At 50.3% G+C, this 23180-nt stretch overlaps 2 protein-coding genes across 2 annotated transcripts in view; both read right to left on the minus strand.

Moving 5' to 3' along the window:
- The window catches only part of USP48 (ubiquitin specific peptidase 48), a 41052-nt gene extending 18284 nt beyond the window's left edge, over positions 1–22768 (minus strand). The window contains exons 1-14 of the mRNA XM_010001378.1: positions 22652–22768; positions 21556–21706; positions 19939–20066; positions 18344–18468; positions 17673–17781; positions 15892–16025; positions 15624–15706; positions 15157–15336; positions 12490–12615; positions 9391–9540; positions 6031–6231; positions 4434–4548; positions 3498–3628; positions 2101–2172 (exon numbers count right to left, since the gene is read on the minus strand). Of these exons, the coding sequence (XP_009999680.1) occupies positions 2101–2172; positions 3498–3628; positions 4434–4548; positions 6031–6231; positions 9391–9540; positions 12490–12615; positions 15157–15336; positions 15624–15706; positions 15892–16025; positions 17673–17781; positions 18344–18468; positions 19939–20066; positions 21556–21646 (1645 nt within the window). The 5' untranslated portion in view covers positions 21647–21706; positions 22652–22768. The remainder of the gene's footprint in view (positions 1–2100; positions 2173–3497; positions 3629–4433; positions 4549–6030; positions 6232–9390; positions 9541–12489; positions 12616–15156; positions 15337–15623; positions 15707–15891; positions 16026–17672; positions 17782–18343; positions 18469–19938; positions 20067–21555; positions 21707–22651) is intronic.
- HSPG2 (heparan sulfate proteoglycan 2) overlaps positions 22589–23180 on the minus strand; it is a gene marked incomplete at its 5' end in the record, with an annotated part of 33419 nt that continues 32827 nt past the window's right edge. Inside the window, 2 exon segments of the mRNA XM_010001381.1 lie at positions 22589–22841; positions 22984–23059. Coding sequence (XP_009999683.1) covers positions 22589–22841; positions 22984–23059 — 329 coding nt within the window.

Below are 23180 nucleotides of genomic sequence, written 5' to 3' on the forward strand. Positions count from 1 at the left end.
GTGGAAAAATCAGATCTGGGTGTGCAGGGAACAAGTGCTTTGCCATCTGGGAGATGATCCCAACCACTGCTGAAGCTGCTTCCCCTCCCACCATCCAGGGACACGTTTTTGGGCAGGGACATCAAAGAGTCTTAATTTGGTGTCTGGAAAAAATTATTTGCTGGGCTCAGGGAGCTACTGGAGAGTGAGGAATTGCTGCAGAGATGGAAAGGGGCTTGTGAAAGGAAGGCCTGGATGGCACTGCTGGAGAGCAGCCAGACCCCCCAGACACAGCCCTGGCTTCTCCAGAGCCTACCATGAAGGCAGGGACTTTCTCCACAGCAAAATCAGGGCTGTAGGAGACTATAGATTTGCTGATAAACTGCAGCGGGAAATGGATCAAAATGGATGGAAAACAGCCCTGAGGAGAAGGACTTGGGGGTGATGGTGGATGAGAAGTTCAACATGGGTTGGAACAGTGTGCTGGAGTCCAGAAACCAACTATGTCTTGGGCTGCATCACCAGCAGCATGACCAGCTGGGCCAGGGAGGGGAGTCTCCATCTCTACTCAGCTCTCATGAGACCCCACTTGGAGCACTGTGTCCAGTTCTGGAGCCCCCAGCATAAGAAGGACCTAGAGGTTCTGGAGAGAGTCCAGAGGAGGCCATGGAGATGATCTAAGAACTGGAGCAGCTCTGCTCTGGAGACAGGCTGGGAGAGTTGGGGTGTTCTGGCTGGAGAAGAGAAGGCTCCAGGGAGACCTTAGAGCACCTTCCAGTGCCTGAAGGGGCTCCAGGAAAGCTGGGGAGGGACTTGGGACAAGGGCAGGGAGGGATGGGATGAGGAGAATGGATTAAAACTGGAAGAGGGGAGATTTAGGTTGGACATTAAGAAGGAATTCCTTGCTGTGAGGGTGGTGAGAGCCTGGCCCAGGTTGCCCAGGGAAGCTGTGGCTGCCCCATCCCTGGCAGTGTTGAAGGGCAGGTTGGATGGGCCTTGGAGCAGCCTGGTCTGGTGGGAGGTGTCCCTGCCCATGCAGGGGGTTGGATCTGGATGATCTTTAAGGTCCCTTCCAAACCATCCTATGATTCTATAAAATTGTAAAGGTGGGAAGGTTGTTTTCTGTGAGCAACCACAGGGCAGCTCAAGATAATAAAATCTGACCTGCAAGCAGCCTCCATATTTAATATTATTCATTCAGATATTCAGATTCAGACCAACAAGCTATTTACCAGCATTAATATTTTCAAAGGCTTATTGGCCCATTTTTATCCTGATTGTCTCTATCAAGTGCTCCAGCACCAGGCTGCCTGCTTTGATTTCACAGCAGCTACCTCGAGGCAATGGGAAATAGGCACAAAAGGCCCTGCAAAAGTGCTTAAACACTCTATTCCTAATGAGCCTTTATCAAGGCTTTACTCTACATCCTTGATTAGCCCTGATGATAGGAGGTGTGGTGCTAATTTCTGGCTTGTTTCTTTCTTATATGAACCAAGACTGGGATGTGAAATTGATGGGTCCATAGAGGAGCTGACTGGAAGACTTGTGTCTGGGAGGGACGCAGAAGTTAAAAAAAAACACCAAAAAAGTGAGATTTAAACAAGAAGGTAGCCAAGGATGTGGCTAATGAACCATCACTTAACATAACAATCAAGCCTGGGTCACAACGTTATGTAAATGGGCACCAAAGCACAGCAGGTTGGTAAATCGATCCCCTTCACCCCGGGGTTTCTGCAGTTGTTAGGTAAGTGCTCCTGTTTTCATGTAAACTGAGAGAATAAATTAATACTCTGCTCTCTCCTCTTGACTGCTTTACACCCCCTGTTTTTTTTCTCCTATCACTTTCAGAGCTTCCAAGCTGCTGCAGGATCTGAGGTGCTGCCCTGGCTCCTTCATGTCAGGGAGACCCTTCTCAGCCCTGCACACTGGGGACTGCCCGGTGACACTGCTTGCAAATACAAGCTCCAAACTTGGGAAGGAACACCAGGAAACCAGAATTAAGAGCATTTTTTTTCAGTAGCTACTGGTGTTGGCCTCAGAGGGAGCAAAGGGTACAAGGTTAATGCCTCGAGCAGTGGGCAACAACAGTTACATTCAGCTCCATCCCCCGTCGAGACTCACCATGTGGGCAAACGATGTCTTCATTAAAATTTAACTCCTCTTCCTCCTCTCTCTTCTCTTCATTCGATTCATCTAATTGAAAAGGAAAAACCAAACCACTCAACAAAACAAGATTGCATGGAGCTCTTCAACCCAAGGAAAGGAAAACCTTTTTGGGGAAGGAACATGGTTGCCTTCTAAAAAAAACCCACCCCTTAGTCCCAAGGGAGATTTTGGAAGGACATTTGTTATTCTCCAACGTCCTGGCCCCTGGGCAGGCTGGATTACAGCCTCCAGGCCTGGTAGGAGTGCTTTGAAGTTCGTGGAGCACAAACTGGTCCTTTGTGAGATTACAAAGGAGGCATTTGTTAGAGCTAAAGCGCCACGGGGGGTTCCCTGCTCCCAGAGATCTGAGTTCAACTTAAACACAAGCCTAGGTAAGAGCCCAGGGAGCAGAAATCTTCCCGGCAAAATATTAGTTTGCTCTTTGCCTTGAGGATCCTGATCCAAACCAGATGCTGCCCGACAAACCCAGGGGGAGCTGCCAAGGGGCTGAGAAGCCCCTCATTGATGTATAAATTACAGCGGAGCCACCACTCCCCAGGCAGAAGAGCTGGCCCATGAATTGGAGCATCATAAACACAAGAATGTGTTTATCCACACATTATGACACGTTATGACCTGCCTAACGAGCAAGGTGGCTTGGGAGCAATTCAAGTGGACTCCTGGGAGCTGCGACCTGTTATGAAACCAAAGTCACCACCTAGGAGTGGCTCCTCAGCAGAGAAGCACCCTTTCCTCAATGGGTGCTCCACCAGAAGCACCTGCTCCCAGGTCCCATCAGGGCTGGGCTGCTGGAGGAGCTTCCAGCCCAACATCGGTGCCCATCATCTGCACTGTCATTCAACCAACCTTCTTGCCTTCAGTTCTGAAGCAAAAAGCTCCACAAAATACCCAGTTTCCAAAGGTTTAAGGAGCAAAAGGCAAACAAAAATCCCCATCTCTTCTCACAGAGCTCAATTAATGAGGTGGGTTTTTTTTTTCCCTAGGCTGTTTTCCCAGTGCTGCTTTACCCATTGGGCTGTTTCACCCACAGACCTTTCCAATAAACATCTTCATCCCTTCCCCAAGGTAATATTCATGTTTCTTCCTCCCCTGTGCTCTCTCATTCAGATAAAAGCAGATGAAGAGATCATGTGTCTGGGGGGGGAGTGATTTCACACAGCTTTATAAAACTACTTATTACCTCATCATCTTCCCCAGTCTGAAGACCAGCCAGCAGTTTTGAAGCTTATCAAATCAAAAGCTCCTTCATTTGTTATCCTTCCCCTCCCTCCTCATCCAAGGGAAGCAAAAGCAGCTGCAGGAGCACCCCAAGTGTCTCCTGGCAGGGGGTATCAGTCAGAGCTGGTAACTACCTTTGTTTTGTGCATCCCCATTCATTTTCCCGTTGCTTTGCTCCGTGTCTTCATCTTGCTCATTTAATTGCTCCAAAGCCAACTGACGCCAGCTCCTCAGGGATGCTTTTCCAACCCAAAACCCATCATTCCTGCAGAGAGACAACAGAGTAGGACACGTGAATTGTTGCTCCCTTCTCCTTCCGAGCCCCAAGCCCTCCAATCTTCAGGAAAAAAGTTAAGCACTTCTAAAAAAACCCAACTGTTTGAAAGCCTCAGTGTTGGAAAAACGACTCAGGAATTTAGGATGATGTGGTTATTTTGTGTAAGATGTGCTGCAAGTTCAAACTGCAGGCAGAGAGACACACAGGTGGTACCACAACCCTCAGCAAGGACACCGTGGAATAACCAGGGTTTGAAGAAGGCAATTAATCAAGAGGTTTTGAGGGTGTCTCATGTTAATCACCAACTTGGCAGAAAAGACTTGAGGTCTGTAGGGATAATTGGACCTCAGGAATGCAGGAGGTGATAAAGAAGAACAAAAAAATCAGGAAGACTGGTTCAGCCCTCAGTCTTGGATAGTAAGAGCTTCAGAAGTTTTGATATTGTGTCCTTTAGGTGAACTTAGCTCATTATAGTGTCATTGTAACACTAAAAGTCACACCCTCAGGACAAAAAGACCTGGTGAAGACCCTTCCCCTGAGCAGAAAAAGGGATGTAACTCTCTGTAAATCACTAACCAATCACTAGAAAGCACTTGAAAACTTCCTAACTTCATAGTTTTGTGTCTAAAGGTGTCCTGGGAAATCTCCCTTGGGGTGCTGGATTTGTGGGAAGGCACAGAGCACCCAGCTTTGTACAAACCTGCAATCAACAACCATGGCTGCTTCCTAAAAGTGGGCTCTTTGTCTGCATTTTGGGAGCCGTTTTAAAAGGGGAACATCAGGACTCACATACCCCTTGACTGTTATCTTCAGCAGGTTGGTAACAGTTTTGTAGTCCTCGTTTAACTGGTTTTTCAGGCGCAGGATCCGACATCTCTCCACCACGCAGTCCTTGCAAAGTGCTTTGACTGGGGTGGGGGGGAGAAAGGAAGAAAGAAAGACAGACAGATAATTTATTGCCCCCGTGGCTGAGCTGCTCCCAGGTTTGAACACGCTCAGACAGGTCCTCAAGGTTGGAGATTTCACACGTAAATGAGATCCCTGGGGTTACTGCCAGATCAGGCCGCATTTGAAGCTTAAAGAGGTGTAAAGCACTTGAGATGAGGTGAGATCTGTTTCAGCTGCACAGCTCTCTGCTGCTATCAACTGTTTGCCAGGTCATGCCAGCACACAGACAAGCAGTCAAAAGGCACACGCAAGAGAAAAAAAAAACACCTCTATTGTGGCACTTTACAAGCTAAACCCGGAAAAAAAACACCTCCTGCAAAGCTCCACTGGGCCAACAGGAGCAGAAACCCTACAGCTGGGCAGAGATTTTCAGCTGGGAGGAAGAGGGTGGCAGCCAGGGAAACAAAGAGGAGAACAGGGAGTATCCAAACCCATCCTTCCCATCCCTCCTCCAGGAGAAACCTGCAGGCAATCTTCCAGTTGACTGAGAAACCTTGGCCTGTTTTCTTTCCACAAAGGCTGCCTGCGTCACAGCAGTGTCTGCTGGTTGGGTTTCTCCCCTCTAAGCTCCTAGTAGGAGCTGAGCTAATTTGGTCTCAGTGGGAGTTATTGAGCTCCTTGAAAAAAGAAACCAAGCCTGGGGCTGGCTGAAGGGATGCCCAAAGACTGGAGGGGCTGGGCTGACCCCAAAAATCAAGCTGCATGACAGATGTGTGCAGCACAGGCTCACAGGTATGTGCTTCCCTCGGATGAGGTGGCTCAGGGCAGGCTCAGGTGGGAGACAATCGATTATTTCCTGGTCCTCACACATCTGAGCTGCTCCAGAGCAGGCACAGACCTGCATGCTCCATGGAACCTGCCCACGCAGGATCTGGAGATGCTGCAGGCATGGAAAATCATTTTACAAGAATCTTGGGAGGTAGGGGGGGTTGCATGTGGAAGTTCAGTTATTTTCTAGGATCGACTTCATTAAACCATGCAAGGATTTTGTTTTCTAACCTAAATGCACCGTTGCTTTCTCAGAGATGCCTCCAGGCCCAGCTCTTCCTAGACAGAGCAGAACCCAGGTCTGAAACAGACCCTGCAATCAGACTAAGTGTAATTGTTTGAATGTTAACATAATTAAGTAATACTAAAATGTCTGGAAATATTCCAAACCCATCTGGACATGTTGCTGGGGGATCTACTGCAGGTGATCCTGCTCTGGCAGGGGGTTGGACTGGATGATCTCCAAGGTCCCTTCCAACCCTGGTGACTCTGTGACCACATGAAAAAAAAAAATCTGGAAATAACAGTGCAGCACAAAAGCCACATGCAGAAATAAAGTTATGATGAGAAAGGATGGCTCCAGATGAGGATGGCAGAGCAGAACAAGGCTCTAAAACACATTCAGCACATGAGAAGGTGACTTAGAGAAGGCATTTCCCAGCCCAACATCTCACCATTCAGCCGGGGGCCTCCTCCATATCGCCGGTAGAAGAAATCAGCCACGTACTCTGATATCCTCTTCATCATGGAGATTTTATCTGGGTGGAGTTTGCCATGGGCACACAGGCAGGCTGTGTTGTCTATAGGTTTTGGAGGAGTAGACTCATCCAGCCACTTCTGCAGCCATTCCAGAGAGATAAAATCATATGGAGAACCTGGGAGGGCAAAAACCACAGAGAAAAACAAGCCCCTGCCTGTCAGCTAATGCTTCAGCCAGCAGATGGTATTTTATAATTACTCTGATACTTTTAAAAATTAACAGGCTATCGATTAAATCCCTGAGCTACACGTTTTCAAACATCTGATACAGCTCCCTCCAATCCTCATCTGGGTTGCACAACTTTAGAAGAGAGGAGCTACATGAAATGAAGACAGGCCCCAACAAGTGGTCATTTTGAATTCCAGCAATCAATATAAACCAGCCCAGCAGGACAGGAGTGCTTTCACTGTTAAACCTTCAGGGGCTTATTGGAGAGCAGTTGAGGAAAGGTTCTTCCATCAAGAGATGAATATAATCTTTACATCATGATCACACATGAAAGGCTCTGTAACAGAGTGAGCTCATCAGGGTAAATGGACACAGAAAAGAAAAGAAGAGCAAAGATACAAGGCCAGTGTTTGCCCTCACCCTTTCAGCACCCAAAATTTCAGTGTTTCTGATTCTGGGCTGCTCTTGCAAGTCTGGGTGAGAAACCCTCAAATATTTGACCATTTGCAGTGCAAATAGAAACGTGCTCACATTTTTTAGCATGAGTGTGAGTTTTTTTTGAACTGGAGTGGCAGGCTCGCCCTTGTTTGCTAAAGGAGAAACACACTGCAGGGAGCCAGGGTTCAGGAGAGGGTCAGGATCTGTGGGATCAGTGGAACAGCTTTGGGAACACCTCTGTGACTTAATCCCAAGCCCCAGAATTGATGCAGAAACCCTCATGTGAGATGATGGGGAAATTAGAAGGAAATTATCATAGAATGCCAGGTTGGAAGGGACCCCAAGGATCATCCGGTCCAATCTTTCCAGGTAATCACCCAGTTGAAATGAGGTGGCCCAGCACCTGTCAGGCTGAGACTTCCAACTGGCCCATGTAGGGGAATCCACCTCTTCCCTGGGGAGATTAGTCCAATGTCCACCTGTTCTCATGGGGAAACATTTTCTCCTGGAGTCCAATGGGAATCTCCCCAGGAGCAACTTGTACCCATCACCCCTTGGCTTTTCCTTCTCCTTGGCACAAGGGAGTCTCCATCTTCTTGGCAGCCACCCTTTATGGCCTGGGACATGGCAATAAGGTCTCCCCTGAGCCCTCTCCTCTCCAGGCTGAACAAACCCAGCTCTCAGCCTTCCCTTAAACCCACTCTGCTGACAGAAGGAGGGCAGCTCTGAATCCGAGGGGAATCGGAACCGTTCCAGTTACCACATCAACATCCTTCATGTTTCATACAAAGAAGCAAGAGTGAAGCTCCAGGAAATCACTTTTGTCTTCCAGCTTTCACTGGATCTTTATGAAGCCAGGCTTCAAACCCTCTCTCCTCTGCAGGATAAATCAGCACTATCTCCATCTTATGCAACACATTGGAGACACAGCCCTGACCTCAGGAGAATTGTGACGCTGTCAGAAATGCTTTGCTAGTTGGGGATGAAAGCTGCCTCCCCCAGAAAGGATGTTGGGATTTGAATTTTTTTTCTGGGGCAGGCTACACAAAGCTGGCAGGAAAACGTGTCTGCACAGCTGCAGAGTCCCCAGCTCCTGTGGGATGGGACAGGGGTGGAATGGGGTAACTGCCTCCAGCTGTTCCAGCGAGCTGCGGTGTCCAGCAGCAGGCAGGGGGTGCCCTCAGCACCTTCAAATTGTGGCAGAGGAGCTTCACCTGGGCTGGTAAAAACCACCTTTTTGAGATTTATTCCTCTGCTGTGTCAGAAATGCTGAGAGCAAACTAGCCTGCTTCTGCTAAGGGGGGCAGGGGGGAGAAAACACACTGGAGTTGTGCTGGCTGCTTCTTTTCCATGGGGATTCCCGGTGGATTCGTGCCTCCCTCACAACTTGGGTTTAATGGTGGCATTTTAACACCACCTGGGCTTGTGGGGACATGGTAAGATGAGCTGTGACAGCCTCCTGTTGGGGAGTAAGTGCCCACGGTCTGCAAATCCGGGTTCATAAATTGCAGACACGTAGGGGAGCTCAGGGGTCTGCTGCTCAGCTGCTGGAACCTCACTGCTGCTTCTGAGCAATGAGAGTTAGAAGCTGAACATCAAACTGCCTGGCAGGCTACACTATTAAATGCATTTTAAAGTCTTTAATTCCACATTTCCTGGAGTTTTTAGGAGGTGCAGACAGCAAAGAGAAATTGCCCATGCTGGATGGACAGAGCAAGTGTCCCTATGCTTGTTTTGAGGGAGATAGGAGAGATGGAACAGGTTGCCCAGGGAAGCTGTGGCTGCCCCATCCCTGGGGAGGGACTTGGGACAAGGGCAGGGAGGGATGGGATGAGGGGGAATGGATTGAAACTGGAAGAGGGGAGACTGAGGTTGGACATGAGGAGGAAATTCTTTGCTGTGAGGGTGGTGAGACCCTGGCCCAGGTTGCCCAGAGAACATCCCTGGCATTGTTGAAGGGCAGGTTGGTTGGGGCTTGGAGCAAACTGGTCTGGTGGGAGGTGTCCCTGCCCATGCAGGGGGGCTGAATCTAGATGATCTTTAAGGTCCTTTCCAACCCAAACCATTCCATGATTCAATGATAAGCAAGGAAGGGGAATAAAAATCCTTGTGCTCAGAGGAGCAAAGGCGACAAGACACAAAGAGCAAAGGAAAGGGATTAACTCCAGTCCCTCATGGGATGGGCTACAGAGCTTGGACATGGGGCTTAAAAGCACTGGCAGGGATGAACCTAATTTTCTGCTGGAGGTCAGGCACCCCCCTACCCTGTGACCTGCTGATTAGTTTGGATCAACAGCTCCCCAACCTGACCTGAGTTGGCAGTTTGAGACCAGCCACTTTTTTCACCTAAATGCTACCGAGGAGACGAGCTGCTCACTGGGCAGAAGAAAACAGTCACAATGCATGGAGGCCCCCAGGAGACTGACTGATGGGGAAGGAGCAAGAGGGAATTAGCAACACCAGAGGCCACAAGAATGAGCAAAAAAGGAGAAAAATAGGTTAAGGCAGGAAAAAAAAAATAGAAAGGGAGAAAGCAAACCCTAAGCATGCACACAGCAACGACAGACAGTGATGGCCAGGCTGCAGAGGTGGGCTGGGGGTTAGTGACAAACAATACTGATCTTAACAAGGGTCTAAGACAAAATACTACCACAATTATCTTACAGACCAGCTTCAGCAGGTAACTTTTGGTAGAGCTCCTTCACCTCTTCGTGTTTGATTTTGCCCCTGGCCACGCTCTGCTTGCGCATCTCGGCCATCTCGTTGCACCACTCCTCGAACTTGCAATTATCACGCTCAACCAGCTCCTGCAGAAAAGCTGTTGGGCCAAAAGAAGAGTCATTTCAAGGGAAAAAAAAGCCAATTATGTTAATTATCGCTGCTATGGGTTATTTGGGGACAACAAGCAAGTCTAAAAATTCCTCCCTGTAGCTCCCAACAACAGGGTCTTTCTGAAAGCCAAGGACGTGGATGTTGCTCTCTCCAGTATTTTTGGTGGTAGAGGATTAAATCATGGAATGGTTTGGGTTGGAAGGGACCTGAAAGATCATTCAGTTCCAACCCCTATGCATGGGCAGGGACACCTCCCACCAGACCAGGTTGCTCCAAGCCCCATCCAACCTGCCCTTCAACACTGCCAGGGATGGGGCAGCCACAGCTTCCCTGGGCAACCTTTTCCAATGTCTCATCATCCTCACAGCAAAGAATTTCCTCCTCATGTCCAACCTCAATCTCCCCTCTTCCAGCTTGAAACTGTTCCTTCTTGTCTCATCCCTCCCTGCCCTTGTCCCAAGTCCCTCCCCAGCTTTCCTGGAGCCCCTTCAGGCACTGGAAGGTGCTCTAAGGTCTCCCTGGAGCCTTCTCTTCTCCAGGCTGAACACCCCAACTCCCAGCCTGGCTCCAGAGCAGAGCTGCTTCAGCCCTTGGATCATCTTTGTGGCCTCCTCTGGACTCTCTCCAGAAGCTCCATGTCCTTCTTGTGCTGGGGGCTCCAGCACTGGACCCAACCCTGCAGGGGAGGGGGGGTCTCACAAAATGCAACTGTCCTGCGTGGTACAGCCCCAAAAAAACAATTCCCTGGGGGCTGCTGGCTGCGTAAAGAAGCCCTTTGCCTGCTGACAAGGCCTGTGCCAACATTGGCAGCCAGCCCAAGTGCCATGGGGCTTTGTGAGAAGCTGCAGAGCTGGACACTTTGCTGCCTGCTTCATTCCCTCCCCATTTATTCCCTCACTCCAGCCATTTCTCAGCCTCCCACCGAGAGCAGCTCCTCTGTGCTGCCAAGGACCCGTTGTTCCCGGGGGAGAAGCAAGAGCTTTACACCCTTTGGATGCACCCAAAGCCTGTCCCAACATGCAGCCCAGTGAGGGGTCGAGCATGTTGCAAACCCAAGGGCAAAAAGCCCTCAGGAGATGGGAGATAAGGCAGGGCAGATCCTGGTGTCAACGGGAAGGTGAAGGAGAACAGGAATTTTTGCTGTCACTGCTGGAAAAAAAAACCCCAAATAAACCAAACCTCAGCAGGGGAAAAAAAAAAGACCAAGGAGATAAAACACTTCCCTCTCAGAGCTGGTGTAAAGCAGGGGGAAAACTCTGCTTATCTGAAAGCTTTTCCTATTTTAACAGTATTTTGAAGAGCTAAAATATTTCCAGAAAGGTTAATGCTTGTGTGGCCAGAGAGCACAGTACCCAGGGTATTAAAAAACAACCAGCTTGACCCTCTTGAGGTCAGAGCCAAGTTAGGTCTCTCCAGTGTCCCAGAAAAGCCACTTTTAACAGCATCAAAGGAAAATGCCTCAAATTTACAGTTGCATGAAACCACCCCGCAACCGCACGGCTCGACTGTTGCCCTTCGCTCCCTGTTCCCTGGCAGGTTTCCACGGGAAACAAAGGCAACCGCCGGGCTGCGCAGGAATTTGGAGCTGGGTGGAGAAGCTTTTGCTGAGTTATTGTTTTGGGCAGAGGGGCAGGAGGAAAGGGAATGCAAGAGAGCTCAGGAAACAGGACCTAAAAAGCAGATCTGAGGCAGGAATTGGAGCTATTTCCCAGCGCTGTGGGACTCGGAGGGTGGGTTGTAGTAGTGGGGGCTGGAAAAGGTTTGGTGCTGGGATTAGGGGGGGAAAGCTGGAGGATTTAGACTCTCTGCATCCAAACAGGAGAGGTCCAGAGGGGCATCATAGAATACTAGGTTGTATCACAGAGTCAAGTTTACAGATGACAGAATCGACTCTTTCAGGTTGGAAGGGACCCCAAGGATCATCTGGTCCAACCTTTCCAGGTAATCATCCAGTTGAAATGAGGTGGCCCAGCACCTGTCAGGCTGAGATTTCCAACTGGCCCATGTGGGGGAATCCACCTCTTCCCTGGGGAGATTAGTCCAATGTCCACCTGTTCTCATGGGGAAACATTTTCTCCTGGAGTCCAATGGGAATCTCCCCAGGAGCAACTTGTACCCATCACCCCTTGGCTTTTCCTTCTCCTTGGCACAAGGGAGTCTCCATCTTCTTGGCAGCCACCCTTTATGGACTGGGTCATGGCAATAAGGTCTCCCTTTATTATGGGGACGTGCCTTAGGGACATGCCTCCCTTAGGGACATGTCACTTCTACTGTCCCTGCTTCACAGAAGAGGGAAGGTGGTGGAACAACCTTGCATCCCCATCAGCACCATGAGCCTAATGTATACTTCTAATCCAGCAACACGCAAATATGCAGCAGCATTAAATCCAGAGGCCAAACCCACAGGGATTTCTGCCACCCCCAGGAATTCTACAGCACGACACGAACGCCGCTCATACAGAACTCCTGCTAAGGGCTTGTATCCTCCTGTTTTCCTCCCCTTTCTTCTCAGCACTGGCAGAAGAAACTTGACATGTGTCAGGATTATTCACCCCCAGCGTGGGGAGGTGACATTTAACTGGTGACATTTCACCAGGCTATTCCTTCAGGAGCCTGAGTGGCTCCTGTGGGATCCCATTTGCAAATCCAAACGCTCCTGCTGCTGCACATGGCTCCTCCTCACCCCTTCCCATCTCCTCTGGCTGGTTAGGAGAGCAAAGTGGGAGCAGAAAGGGGGTGGGATCTTCAAGCTAATATTATCTAACTGCTTGGAAAGCTCAAAGGTTTCCTGAGGCATGACAGCAAGAGGCCATGGGGCACCTTTGGGGACTCACAAGTGATCACAAAAGGGGCTTTGAGGAAAATTCCAACTCCTGGCCCACTTGGAGCATCCCAAGGTGAGATGGAGAAGGCAGGAGAGTCAAAGGTCCCTTACCTGGTACTTCAACTGTCAGGGATTTCTCCCGGGTCTGCAGCCTGTACACCAGCATGTAGGCATTTCTGGAGCAGTGGGTCCCTTTCCCACACTTGGGTTTACGAGTCTGGGATTTGGAGGGTTCTGCTGCAGTACAGGAGGGAAAACATAATCAGCACCCACACTCCTTCACCCATTCTCCCTCAATGGGACAAGTCTGTCACCTAGCCAGCATCCTTCTCCCTGCCAGGCCTCTGTTTGCCAAGCACTGGGCTTGGCATGAGCCAAAATTGCAGCCCAAAGCAAGACCCAAATCTCTCCAGCATTTCTGCAGGCCGGGTGATTCAAAGGGACTAAAATTAGGAGCTTGTTCTGAACCACCCTTCTACAAGAGCCTTTCTTCTCTCCCCAGTTAAACCTCCTGCAGCCAAAAGCTGCTCTTGCAAAAACAGCCTTTTCCCCTCTCTGCTTCTTCCCCTGGTGTGTCCTGACACTGCAAAGCAAGAGGAAGATCCTCAGGGGAGAAAAATCTGATGTACAGGTGATGGTGTGTGTGGAAAACCACACTCCCTTCCGTGGGGAACAAAGCTTTCAGGGAGGGAAGGGCCCTTGGAATGGTCTTTTTGGAGTAGCTGGTGGTGGGATGGAAACTGGTGCAAGAGTTGCCCTCTACAGGCTGCCAGGCAAGGCAAAACCACTGATCTGCAGCTGCAAAAATCAAACAGTTCTTTAATTAAAAAAAAATAATAAAAGGGAACAACCCTCCATAGGTCAAAGTCTAAAACGTTGAAGTGTTAAGAGAAGTGCCTGTTTTTCCCAAATTCTGGAAAAACACATATCCATCTCTCACCACACCATTCAGGGGACTTCCCAGACCCTCTTTATCTTCACTTTCTCCAAATATTTTCCAAATTGTTCCCATCTGTGCAGCCAGGCCACAGGATTTCCGCCCTTCCCCCCACCAGACAGACCCTCTCCCACTGTATTTGTGACCAAAAAGAGTCTCAGTTTTCTTGGAGCAGCCAAATATCATCAACATTTGACAAATATATTAAGGCTCCCAGATTCTAGGGGCTTCTAAACACACTTTAGTTCTATTCTCCATGAAGCCTTGTCTCTCAGCAAGAACTTACTTGTGGTTAAGCATAAAATGTTACAAGATCCAGACCACAGTGGTTTATTTGCATCATATTTTGCTATTCTGGGGAACTCAGGAGGTTGAAAAGAAAAGCTAGGAAGCTCTGATTTCCTTTTGAGGCTTATTTTTCTATCTTACACCACTAGATGTCTAGCCAGCTCCACAATCCAGCTGCAAGCAAGTGGTTGTCACACATGAAGAGCGTGACAAAGCTGCTCCGGGGGCAGCCAGAGTTTCTGCAGGTCGTGAGGAAATGCAAGAAGGTGTTTCCTAGGAAGGGAGCTGAAAATAAAGTGGGGGCATTGAAGGAAGGAGAGGCAGGAGAACATCCCATGCCTGCTCAGCCAGCTTTACAACAAACTAAGGGAGGAAATACATCCAAGGGTGTCTTCCTTGTTATTAAGGATGTTTTAAAGAAAGGCAACATTTCATAACTCATCATAGAATGGTTTGGGTTGGAGGGACCTTCAAGATCACCTAGTTTAAAGCCCCCTGCACAGGCAGGGACACCTCCCACCAGACCAGGCTGCTCCAAGCTCCATCCAACCCTCCCTTCAACACTGCCAGGGATGGGGCAGCCACAGCTTCCCTGGGCAACCTGGGACAGGGTCTCACCACCCTCACACTGAAGAATTTCCCACTCATGTCCAACCTAAAACTCCCCTCTTTCAGGTTTAACTCATTACCCCTTGTCTTCTCACTACAAGACCTTGTGAGAAGTCCCTCCCCAGCTTTCCTGTAGGATGTCCAACTGCAGCAAAGCACAAACATCCTAGTGGGCTAGTGGGCCTGGGAATAAACTGCTGACATTGCAAGTGGAATTTCTGGTATTATCTTCCCTGTTTCCCTGATCACCCTGCACTAAAGAACAATGAGTGATGGCAAATCCAAACACTCCAAATCCCAGTTTAATGCTGGACTGCTCCCATATCAACCACAGGCTAAGAAACCCACAGGTTCAGCCTCAGCCCAAGCTCTCCAAAGAAACCAAGACCCTGGTCTGTCCTGGGAACACATTCTCTGGGCAGCACCAGGACCCTGGAACAAGATGAGCCAACAGCAGCGGAACCACAGAGAGCAAAGAAGTCAAAAGTGCAAAGTCCAAAGGCAATACCAGCTTCCAAGCCATGACTTGGATCAAGATCTTTTCTATGGAGACTCTAAGTAAAGAATCTCAGTGGAAATAAAACCATCATTTGTTAAGGAAACTGAAAGTAACTTTGTTATCAGTTCCTATGGCTCCTTTCGCATGCCGGCCAAGGAAGCGGGACTGGCCTGTTGCATCCCGATAGGCAACAGCTGCCTGAGTTATCAACATCTTATCTGCTCCTTGGCAGGCAAGGGAGACACTCAAGGAGAGGAACTGATCACGAGGTCTGTGTAAACACTCACACAGGGCTGAACCTGCAATGAACAGAGCTGCTGTTCCACACGTTCCTCCTCAGCCGTGACAGCCTGCGTAGGAGCAATGGGGCCTCTGCAGATTCAGCCTCCGTGGTTTTGGTGCAAAGAGGGATTTTAAAAGGGCACTCACAACTGAAAGGTTTTACCTAGATCTTCCTCAATCCCCAACTGCAGTTTCTTGCCCTCCATCTTCTCGATGTCTTCATCATTAAACTTGTACCACTCCCCAGTCTGAGGGTCCTTCACGTGGGCAATGTAGTGGCCGGAGTAGGCGCTGACGCCGCGGTGGATGAGGACGGCGCTGAGCTCGTAGACATAGAGACCATCTGGGAAGGAGAGCAGCAGTTGGGAAGTGCTCTGGATGAAACAAGGCAGCTCTTTTCTTCCCCAGCACTTGCTATTTTCACAAGGCACTGGACAAAAGCTACACTTGAACCTGCAAGACCTCGCTAAGGGGGTTGTGGAAGGCACTTGCTGTGGCAGGTATTGGATGCACGGGCTTCAAACAGCTCTTGAGATAATTCTCTGTCAAGAAGGGGGTTCAGAGCAGATCTTCTCTCCCATGCTGAGGGGCAGTGGGGCAAGTTAACAAAACCCAGTACACCAAACTCACTTTTTTGTTCCATAAAAGGCTCCATGTCAAGCAGCTCAGAGAAGCCAATGTAGGTGTTGAGCTTCTTCTTATGGCCAGTTTGTCTGTGAGGAGAGAAAGCTTCGGATCAGGGGACAGCAACAACAGCTCACATCTCCAAAGAACTCCCCCTGAAGCCCACCCTGCAGCCCCAGAGAAGCTCCCAACCCAAGCATCCCAGAGCAGGCAACTCCCCAAAGACCTTCCACACAACCCCAGCAGCTCCCACCTGCTCTCCAGAATGTCTTACCTGTCGAACACGAAGCGCATCAGCTGCAGGTTGAGCGTGCAGGGAAGACTCAGCAGCCTGATCTTCCTGGTGGCATTCTGCTTACTCTGACAGGTTTCACAAAAATAACGATTGTCCCCTTCTAATTTTTCCTCCTGAGCCAGGAAGAGGACAGAAAGAAAGGTCTTGAGAACAGGTTACCATGGAAAAGTCAACAAGTCTAAGCTACTTGACAACAGGAGGATCTCTCAGGCTGGGAGAGTTGGGGTGTTCAGCCCGGAGAAGAGAAGGCTCCAGGGAGACCTGAGAGCACCTTCCAGTGCCTGAAGGAGCTCCAGGAAAGCTGGGGAGGGACTTGGGACAAGGGCAGGGAGGGATGGGATGAGAGGCAGCTGCTTCAAACTGGAAGAGAGGAGATTGAGGTTGGACATGAGGAGGAAATTCTTTGGTGTGAGGGTGGTGAGAGCCTGGCCCAGGTTGCCCAGGGAAGCTGTGGCTGCCCCATCCCTGGGGGTGTTGGAAGGGCAGGTTGGATGGGGCTTGGAGCAACCTGGTCTGGTGGGAGGTGTCCCTGCCCATGCAGGGGGGTTGGATCTACATGATCCTTCAGGTCCCTTCCAACCCAAACCATTCTATGCTAATATATTCTATGATTCTCTAATTCTCTGAAAAGCACCAAAGGTATTTTAACCATTGAAGTTTTCACCCAATGTTTTCCCAAAATAATCTCTTGGTAAACAGCACACACTAAGAATGTGTTTTAATAATAGGCTGCTCTCCCTTTAAGGAACATTTGAGACTGAATTGAGCCCCATTCTCAGGTCACTTAGAAGACTCTCAGGTTTGCTCTCCACTTGACTGAGTTGTTTTTTACTTGAGGGTTATGGGAAATAATTAAATTGCCCTTTTACGAGCTCACATGGACCAAGTTAATGTAAAGCCACATTTTACCCTGAGAACTACAACCCTCTCGTGCTCAGCAAACAACCATCACCATGGAAGAGTCATCATCTGCATCCAAACAGGTCTGAAGGCAGGGCTGGGCCAGAGGACTGCAGCTCAGCAAGGTCACCAGGCTGTGTGGTTTGAAGGAGCAGCCAAACTGGAAGTTCAGAGCTTGGGGACTTTAAAGCTCATTCACAAACCAGTTGTTTTTATATTACAGACCTTCCCCCAGCAGAGCAACTGGTTTGCTAAGCACATCAGCTGCCCAACAGCCCCGGGACAGAGTCACATTTCAGGTTGGTTCTGCCCTAAATACTTTCAGCTGAATCCACACCTTGAAGCTTGAGATCTAGGCCAGTTTTCAAGTGGAATTAAGAGCTCTTGCAGCTGTTCCCACAGCTATTCCCAGCCCTCCCGAGGATTTTTGAGAGCACATTTTAGACCAGGGAATGTCTCCTGTTGCTGTGCAGATGAGCACTGCTGGAGAAAACACCCTGTTCTCCCAGTGCTACCCAGGACAAAGCACCAGGGAGTTTTGGTCAGATTTCAGGGACTTTTTCCCCTAACTTTGCTGAGAAACAATTTGGAGTAAACATGTGACTTTCAAGTGGTTTTAAAGCCATAACATGCACATGTGCTACAGCCCAGAGCTGCCCCTTGCCCCCTGGCTTCCCAAGTGCATGACTCAATCCTCATCTTGTGAGTCCACAGGAAAAACACATTTCCTTTTGCAGGCATCTCCCTGAGGTAACTCAGTCACTTCGCCCTGATACCAACCCCAAAGGCTGCTCATTGAAGGAAGGAACTGAAGCACCTTCCTAAGAATAGCAGGATTCCAAGATAAACCAAACTCATACCTTCAGGAATTCTGTTATACAGTCTGTCAGCTGCTTGTTCCCTTGGATGTTTAACTCCAGCTCATAAAATTTAGACACAAGTTTGGACTCCCTGCCACACTGGTTGCAGCTAGGAGTGAAGAAAAAGAAGACAAAACCACAAGGTCAGTTCACTGGTTCACATGTCCCCAACTCCCCAGCCACTACAAAACTGCTCCTTCTGCTATAAAAGCAGGAGGACAAAGTTGTTTTAAGTAGGAATTCATGTGGTTCACACCCCTACACCATGAACACTCTGCCAAAAAGGTGATAACATTACCCACCAACAAAAGCAGGAGGTTGCAACTCACATCTTATTTTGTATCATTTTCCAGGTGAAATCCACAGCTCAGAAAACACAGGAATGAAACTATGACACCTGAGTACTCTTCATTTGCTGGCTGCAGGATTTTCATTTCCATTCACTCGCTCCCAGGTTTCATGAGCAAATTTTCATTAAGGGATTCAAAGGAGCAGGAGAACTGCACCACCACGCACACAGCATCAGCAAAGTGAAAATCCTCTCACAAAACGTTTCAGCAGCACCTTACCTGCCTGCTCCACTTGTGAGGAAGGATTTTTCCCCCCCCTCAACTTCTTCAAAAACATGTAAAAAGCTACAGACAGCTTCATCCCCAAGACCTGACACTTACACTGTCACATAGGCATATTCTCCACAGAACTGCTTTTGAACGATATTTCGGACATCTGGGTTTTTTTGTTTGGATAAAGTATCTTCCAGCAGTGACATGAAGAGTTTGGAAAACTCCTGGGCATCCTAGAAAAGAAAACCAAGTCAACAACCCCTTCCCCCAGCACAAAGCCTCATCACAACCTTGTCACTAATTGACTGCAAATTACCCACAGCCCCTACACACAGTGCATTGAACAGTTAAAAAAAAAAAAAAAAGGCAAACAAACAAAAGTGGGGAGAAAGAAAGAAAAAGAGGAATTTGCCTGAAAGGAGCTGTAGGGACCTCGAGCTAACCTGGCTCCCAGCCAGCCACACCGGGTGGTTTGACTCCTGCCCTGCTCCTCACAGGGCTCTGGAAGGAAAGAAAAACCTCCTGCAGAGCTTTCTAGCTCGTTAGGGCTCAGCTTTCAAAGCTCAGCACATGCAACACAGGCTGGCCCTGCCTGCACTGCAAGTGAGAAGAAAAACAAACAACCCAAACCAGCTGCCCTGAGAATTCATCCTCTCCTGCAAGGCTTGAGAGCTTCCCTGTGCTCATCTCCGGGCCTTCCTCTTCCCTCCTTGCTCTTCTTTGCTTTCCTTTCCCAAACCAAAGGGGCTTTGGCCTCTCCCAGCTGTCCTTTCCATCACGGGTGGGTCAGGAGTGACTGCCTCCTTCCCCCCCACACCCTCCTGAGGAAATGCCTGCTCGTGCTCTAACTCTTCCTCCAACAATCCCCCCCTTCCTTCTCAAAGTGTCTTTTCAAGCCTCTATTCTCCCGAGCCCTCTTCAGCTTCAGCCAGAGCCCTGCAGAACTCACCAGGACTCTTCTAACAGGACCCTTTCTAACACGGCTTACTCTGCCCCACACACTCCCTCAGGACCTTCCCTGGCTCTCAGTGATCTGACCAAACATCTTTTGGTCCTGTCAAGACGCTTCAAGCCCCACTAAACCACCCACTACCAAGGACCTCCCAGCCCTGGGAGGAGCAGCCCGTGAAACACCTATGAAATGACCCTAACACACTCCCTGTCCTCACCGCACCACTCCTTGGGCTCCTCCTGATCACCTCAGCCTCGTCTTGACCTTCTTGGCCTCTTCCTCATCTCCCTGGGCTTCTCCTGATCTCCTCTTCGGCCTCATCCTGATCTCCCCAGAGTCCCCTCACCTCCTCCTGACCTTCCCAGGCTCCCCTCAGCCTCTCCCTAATCTCCCCCCTCAGTCTTCCCCTGATCTCCCTCGGCTTCCCTGTGATCTCCCCAGGTTCCCCCTGATCTCCCCAGGTTCCCCCTGCCCAACCCCTTGGCCTCCCCCTGATCTCCCCAGGTTCCCCCTGCCCTCCCCCTTGGCCTCCCCCTGATCTCCCCAGGTTCCCCCTGTCCTCCCCTTTGGCTTCCCCAGATCTCCCCAGGCTCATCCAAACCTCCCCCACCAATTAGGGCCTGGAGCATTTCTCTCCTTTTTGCCTGCCCCAAGAGGTTGGCCCTAAACACGAACACAAAAGGGGGTTTCTTGGTGTCACAATAAGTTCCTTGAGAAGAGCTAATTCCTGGTGGGCAGGTCCCAAACCCACCTGCTGCTGCCCCGTGTCCAAGCCCAGCGCCTTGACGAAGCCCGAGGGGTCGATGTAGCGGCGCTTGCTGTTCTGCAGCAGGGCAAACAGGTACTGCAGGTGCTCACAAATGGTCTGGGGCTCGTAGTCTGGCAGAAACAGAAAGTCACACAAGGCAAGGAATGTGGGATAAGAGAGAATTTGAGGGCAGGAGGTTCCAGGTAATTTGCTTGTTCCTCCTATGGACGGGTAGATTTAAGGGTGAGAAGTGATTTGGTTTTTTTAAGGTGTTTTAAATGATGGTGAGATTTGAGGTGGTTCATGTCAGTGGTGACATCCAAGGCCCTCAGCAGGGCAGGGGATAATTTAAGTTGCAAAAGACCTTTAAAATCATTGAATAAATATCCATAAATCACACATAAATACCCCACAAGCTGTGAGTGAAGAGTTGAAGCAGCGTGTGCCAATCAGCCTGTAGCAACTGCTGCTTTTTACCCTAAATGTTGAGAATTCATTTCAAATTTTAATCTAATGATTTAGGTTGGACATGAGGAGGAAATTCTTGGGTGTGAGGGTGGTGAGAGCCTGGCCCAGGCTGCCCAGGGAAGCTGTGGCTGCCCCATCCCTGGCAGTGTTGAAGGGCAGGTTGGATGGGGCTTGGAGCAGCCTGGGCTGCTGAGAGGTGTCCCTGCCCATGCAGGGGGCTGGATCTAAATATTTAAGGTCCCTTCCAACCCAAAACAATCTGGGATTCTATGAAAAACTGTATAAAAACAGTGACAGAAGAAATCAGGCAGCTGCCCTGACCCTGAGCACACTCATAGTGCCACACCAGACACAAAGGATGTCACCCAAGGCCACCACACCAACATTGAGGGCACTGGGAGTCTCACTTGTGCCAAGCACCCAAATTTCCATCCTCCCATGGAAGCACAATCAGCCCCAGCTCATGTGCTTCCACCCCCAGCACCATCACTGAGCTGGAAACCAGTTTGGGAAGCCAGAAAGGAACACCAAATGGCATTTTTCAACCAGATGAGATCTCCCTGATTTCAAAACTATTTCAGGTTAGTTACGGTTTGATCCTAAAAGCCCAGACTCACAAACACCAGCGTGGAGATGGGATGTTGGGTGGCAGCTTCACCCATCAGTTCACCCAAAGCCCAAAATTTATAGAATAATAGAATCCCAGAATGGTTTGGGTTCGAAAGGACCTTCAAGATCATCCAGATCCAAACCCCCTGCATGGGCAGGGACACCTCCCACCAGCCCAGGCTGCTCCAAGCCCCATCCAACCTGCCCTTCAACACTGCCAGGGATGGGGCAGCCACAGCTTCCCTGGGCAACCTGGGCCAGGCTCTCACCACCCTCACACCCAAGAATTTCCTCCTCATGTCTAACCTCAATCTCCCTCTTCCAGTTTCAATCCATCCCCCTCATCCCATCCCTCCCTGCCCTTGTCCCAAGCCCCTCCCCAGCTTTCCTGGAGCCCCTTCAGGCACTGGAAGGTGCTCTAAGGTCTCCCTGGAGCCTTCTCTTCTCCAGGCTGAACACCCCAACTCTCCCAGCCTCGCTCCAGAGCAGAGCTGCTCCAGAAGAAAATGAACAAACTCTGTGAGAAGCCCATCTTGCACCCACCTTTGTCCCTGGGGAGCCCCTCTGCGCGCTCACTGCAGGTGCTGGGACACAAGTAAAGGGCCTGTCGGAGCTCCAGGTTGAGGAACCACATCTGCAAGAAAGTGTTGACGTAGCAGGTGGCGCCGAGGTTGGTTAGGCCCACGAACGCATTCTGGGGTGAGAGAGAAAGCAAGAGTGGTCACTGCCTGCTGGGGGGGACAAGCAGAGAGCCAGCAGCTTGGGGGGAGAAGTTTTGGGGCTGTTTCTTGGGAAAAAGCCGTTCTGGAGTCACACAAAGAGCCACAACTCAAAGTGCCCAGCACGGGGAGGGAGGGAGAAGTGTCACCTATGGACCAGGAGAGGTTGGGGGCTGAGCTGCTGGAGAGCAGCTCTGGGGAGAAGGACTTTGGGGTTCTGGTGGACAACAGGGTGACCATGAGCCAGCAACATGTCCCTGTACCCACGAAGGCCAATGGCCTCCTGAGAGCATTAAGAAGAGCATGGCCAGAAGGTCAAAGGAGGTTCTCATGCCCCTCTGCTCTGCCCTGGTGAGGCCACATCTGGAGAACTGGGTCCAGCTCTGGGCTCCCCAGTTCATGAAGGACAAGGAGCCTCTGGAGAGAGTCCATCCCAGGGCACTGAGATGCTGAGGGGACTGGAGCATCTGCCTGTGAGGAAAGGCTGGGAGAGCTGGGGCTGCTCAGCTGGAGAGGAGGAGCCTGAGGGGAGATCTGATCAGTGCTGATCAATATCTACAGGGGGTGTCAGGGAGGGGGCAGCCTCTTCTCTGGGGTGCCCAGTGACAGGACAAGGGGCAATGGGCACAAACTGGAACACAGGAGGGTCAAATTGAACATGAGGAAAAACTTCTACACTTTGAGAGTGGCAGAACCCTGGGACAGGCTGCCCAGGGAGACTGTGGAGTCTCCATCCCTGGAGACATTCCAGCCCTGCCAGGATGTGTTCCTGTGGGATCTGCTCTAGGGGATCCTGCTCTAGCAAGGGGGTTGGACTGGATGATCTCCAGAGATCCCTTCCAACCCTGACCACTTTGTCACCTCCCCTCCTCCCCCGGGGGCTGGAAGGGCAGGGGATGTTCAGGGGGGCAGGGAGGTACCTTCTTGCGGCGCTCGCAGTTGGGGTCGTCGATGTTGTGGAAGGTGTTCTCATCTATCTCCCCCAGCCAGACGTGCTCCCCGATGCCCACCAGGCAGTTGGGGTTCCCCCGGCAGTTCCTCCTGTGGAACCAGTACCCCCAACTGTCACCCCTGTGGAAGGGACACTGTGGTCCCTTGGGGGGGGTGGAACTGTGGGGAATGAGGAGAATGGGGGAGCCCATAAACAAGGTGGGGCAGGAGGGCCCCATGGTCCCAGAAATGGTGGTTAGGGACAAACAAGGAGATGGAGAACTAGAGGATGGAGGGAAAAGGGACCCTCAGGAAAAAGTACAGTGACTGGGAGGGGGTCCCTCCACCAGGGGAGCCAGGCAGGGAGACAGATCCCCCACAAGCCAGGTGAGTGTCCCCTAAAAATTTAAAGGGCCAGGCAGGGAGAGGGGTCCCCCACAATCCCAAGGGAAGCCTGTGTATCTGGGGAGTCTGGCAAAGAGAAACCCCCCTGCTGCCCAGCCCCGGGGAAGGAGGGTC

The sequence above is a fragment of the Chaetura pelagica genome, unplaced genomic scaffold, assembly GCF_000747805.2.
Source record: "Chaetura pelagica isolate M959 unplaced genomic scaffold, ChaPel_1.0 scaffold187, whole genome shotgun sequence".
Classification (NCBI taxonomy): Eukaryota; Metazoa; Chordata; class Aves; order Apodiformes; family Apodidae; genus Chaetura; species Chaetura pelagica.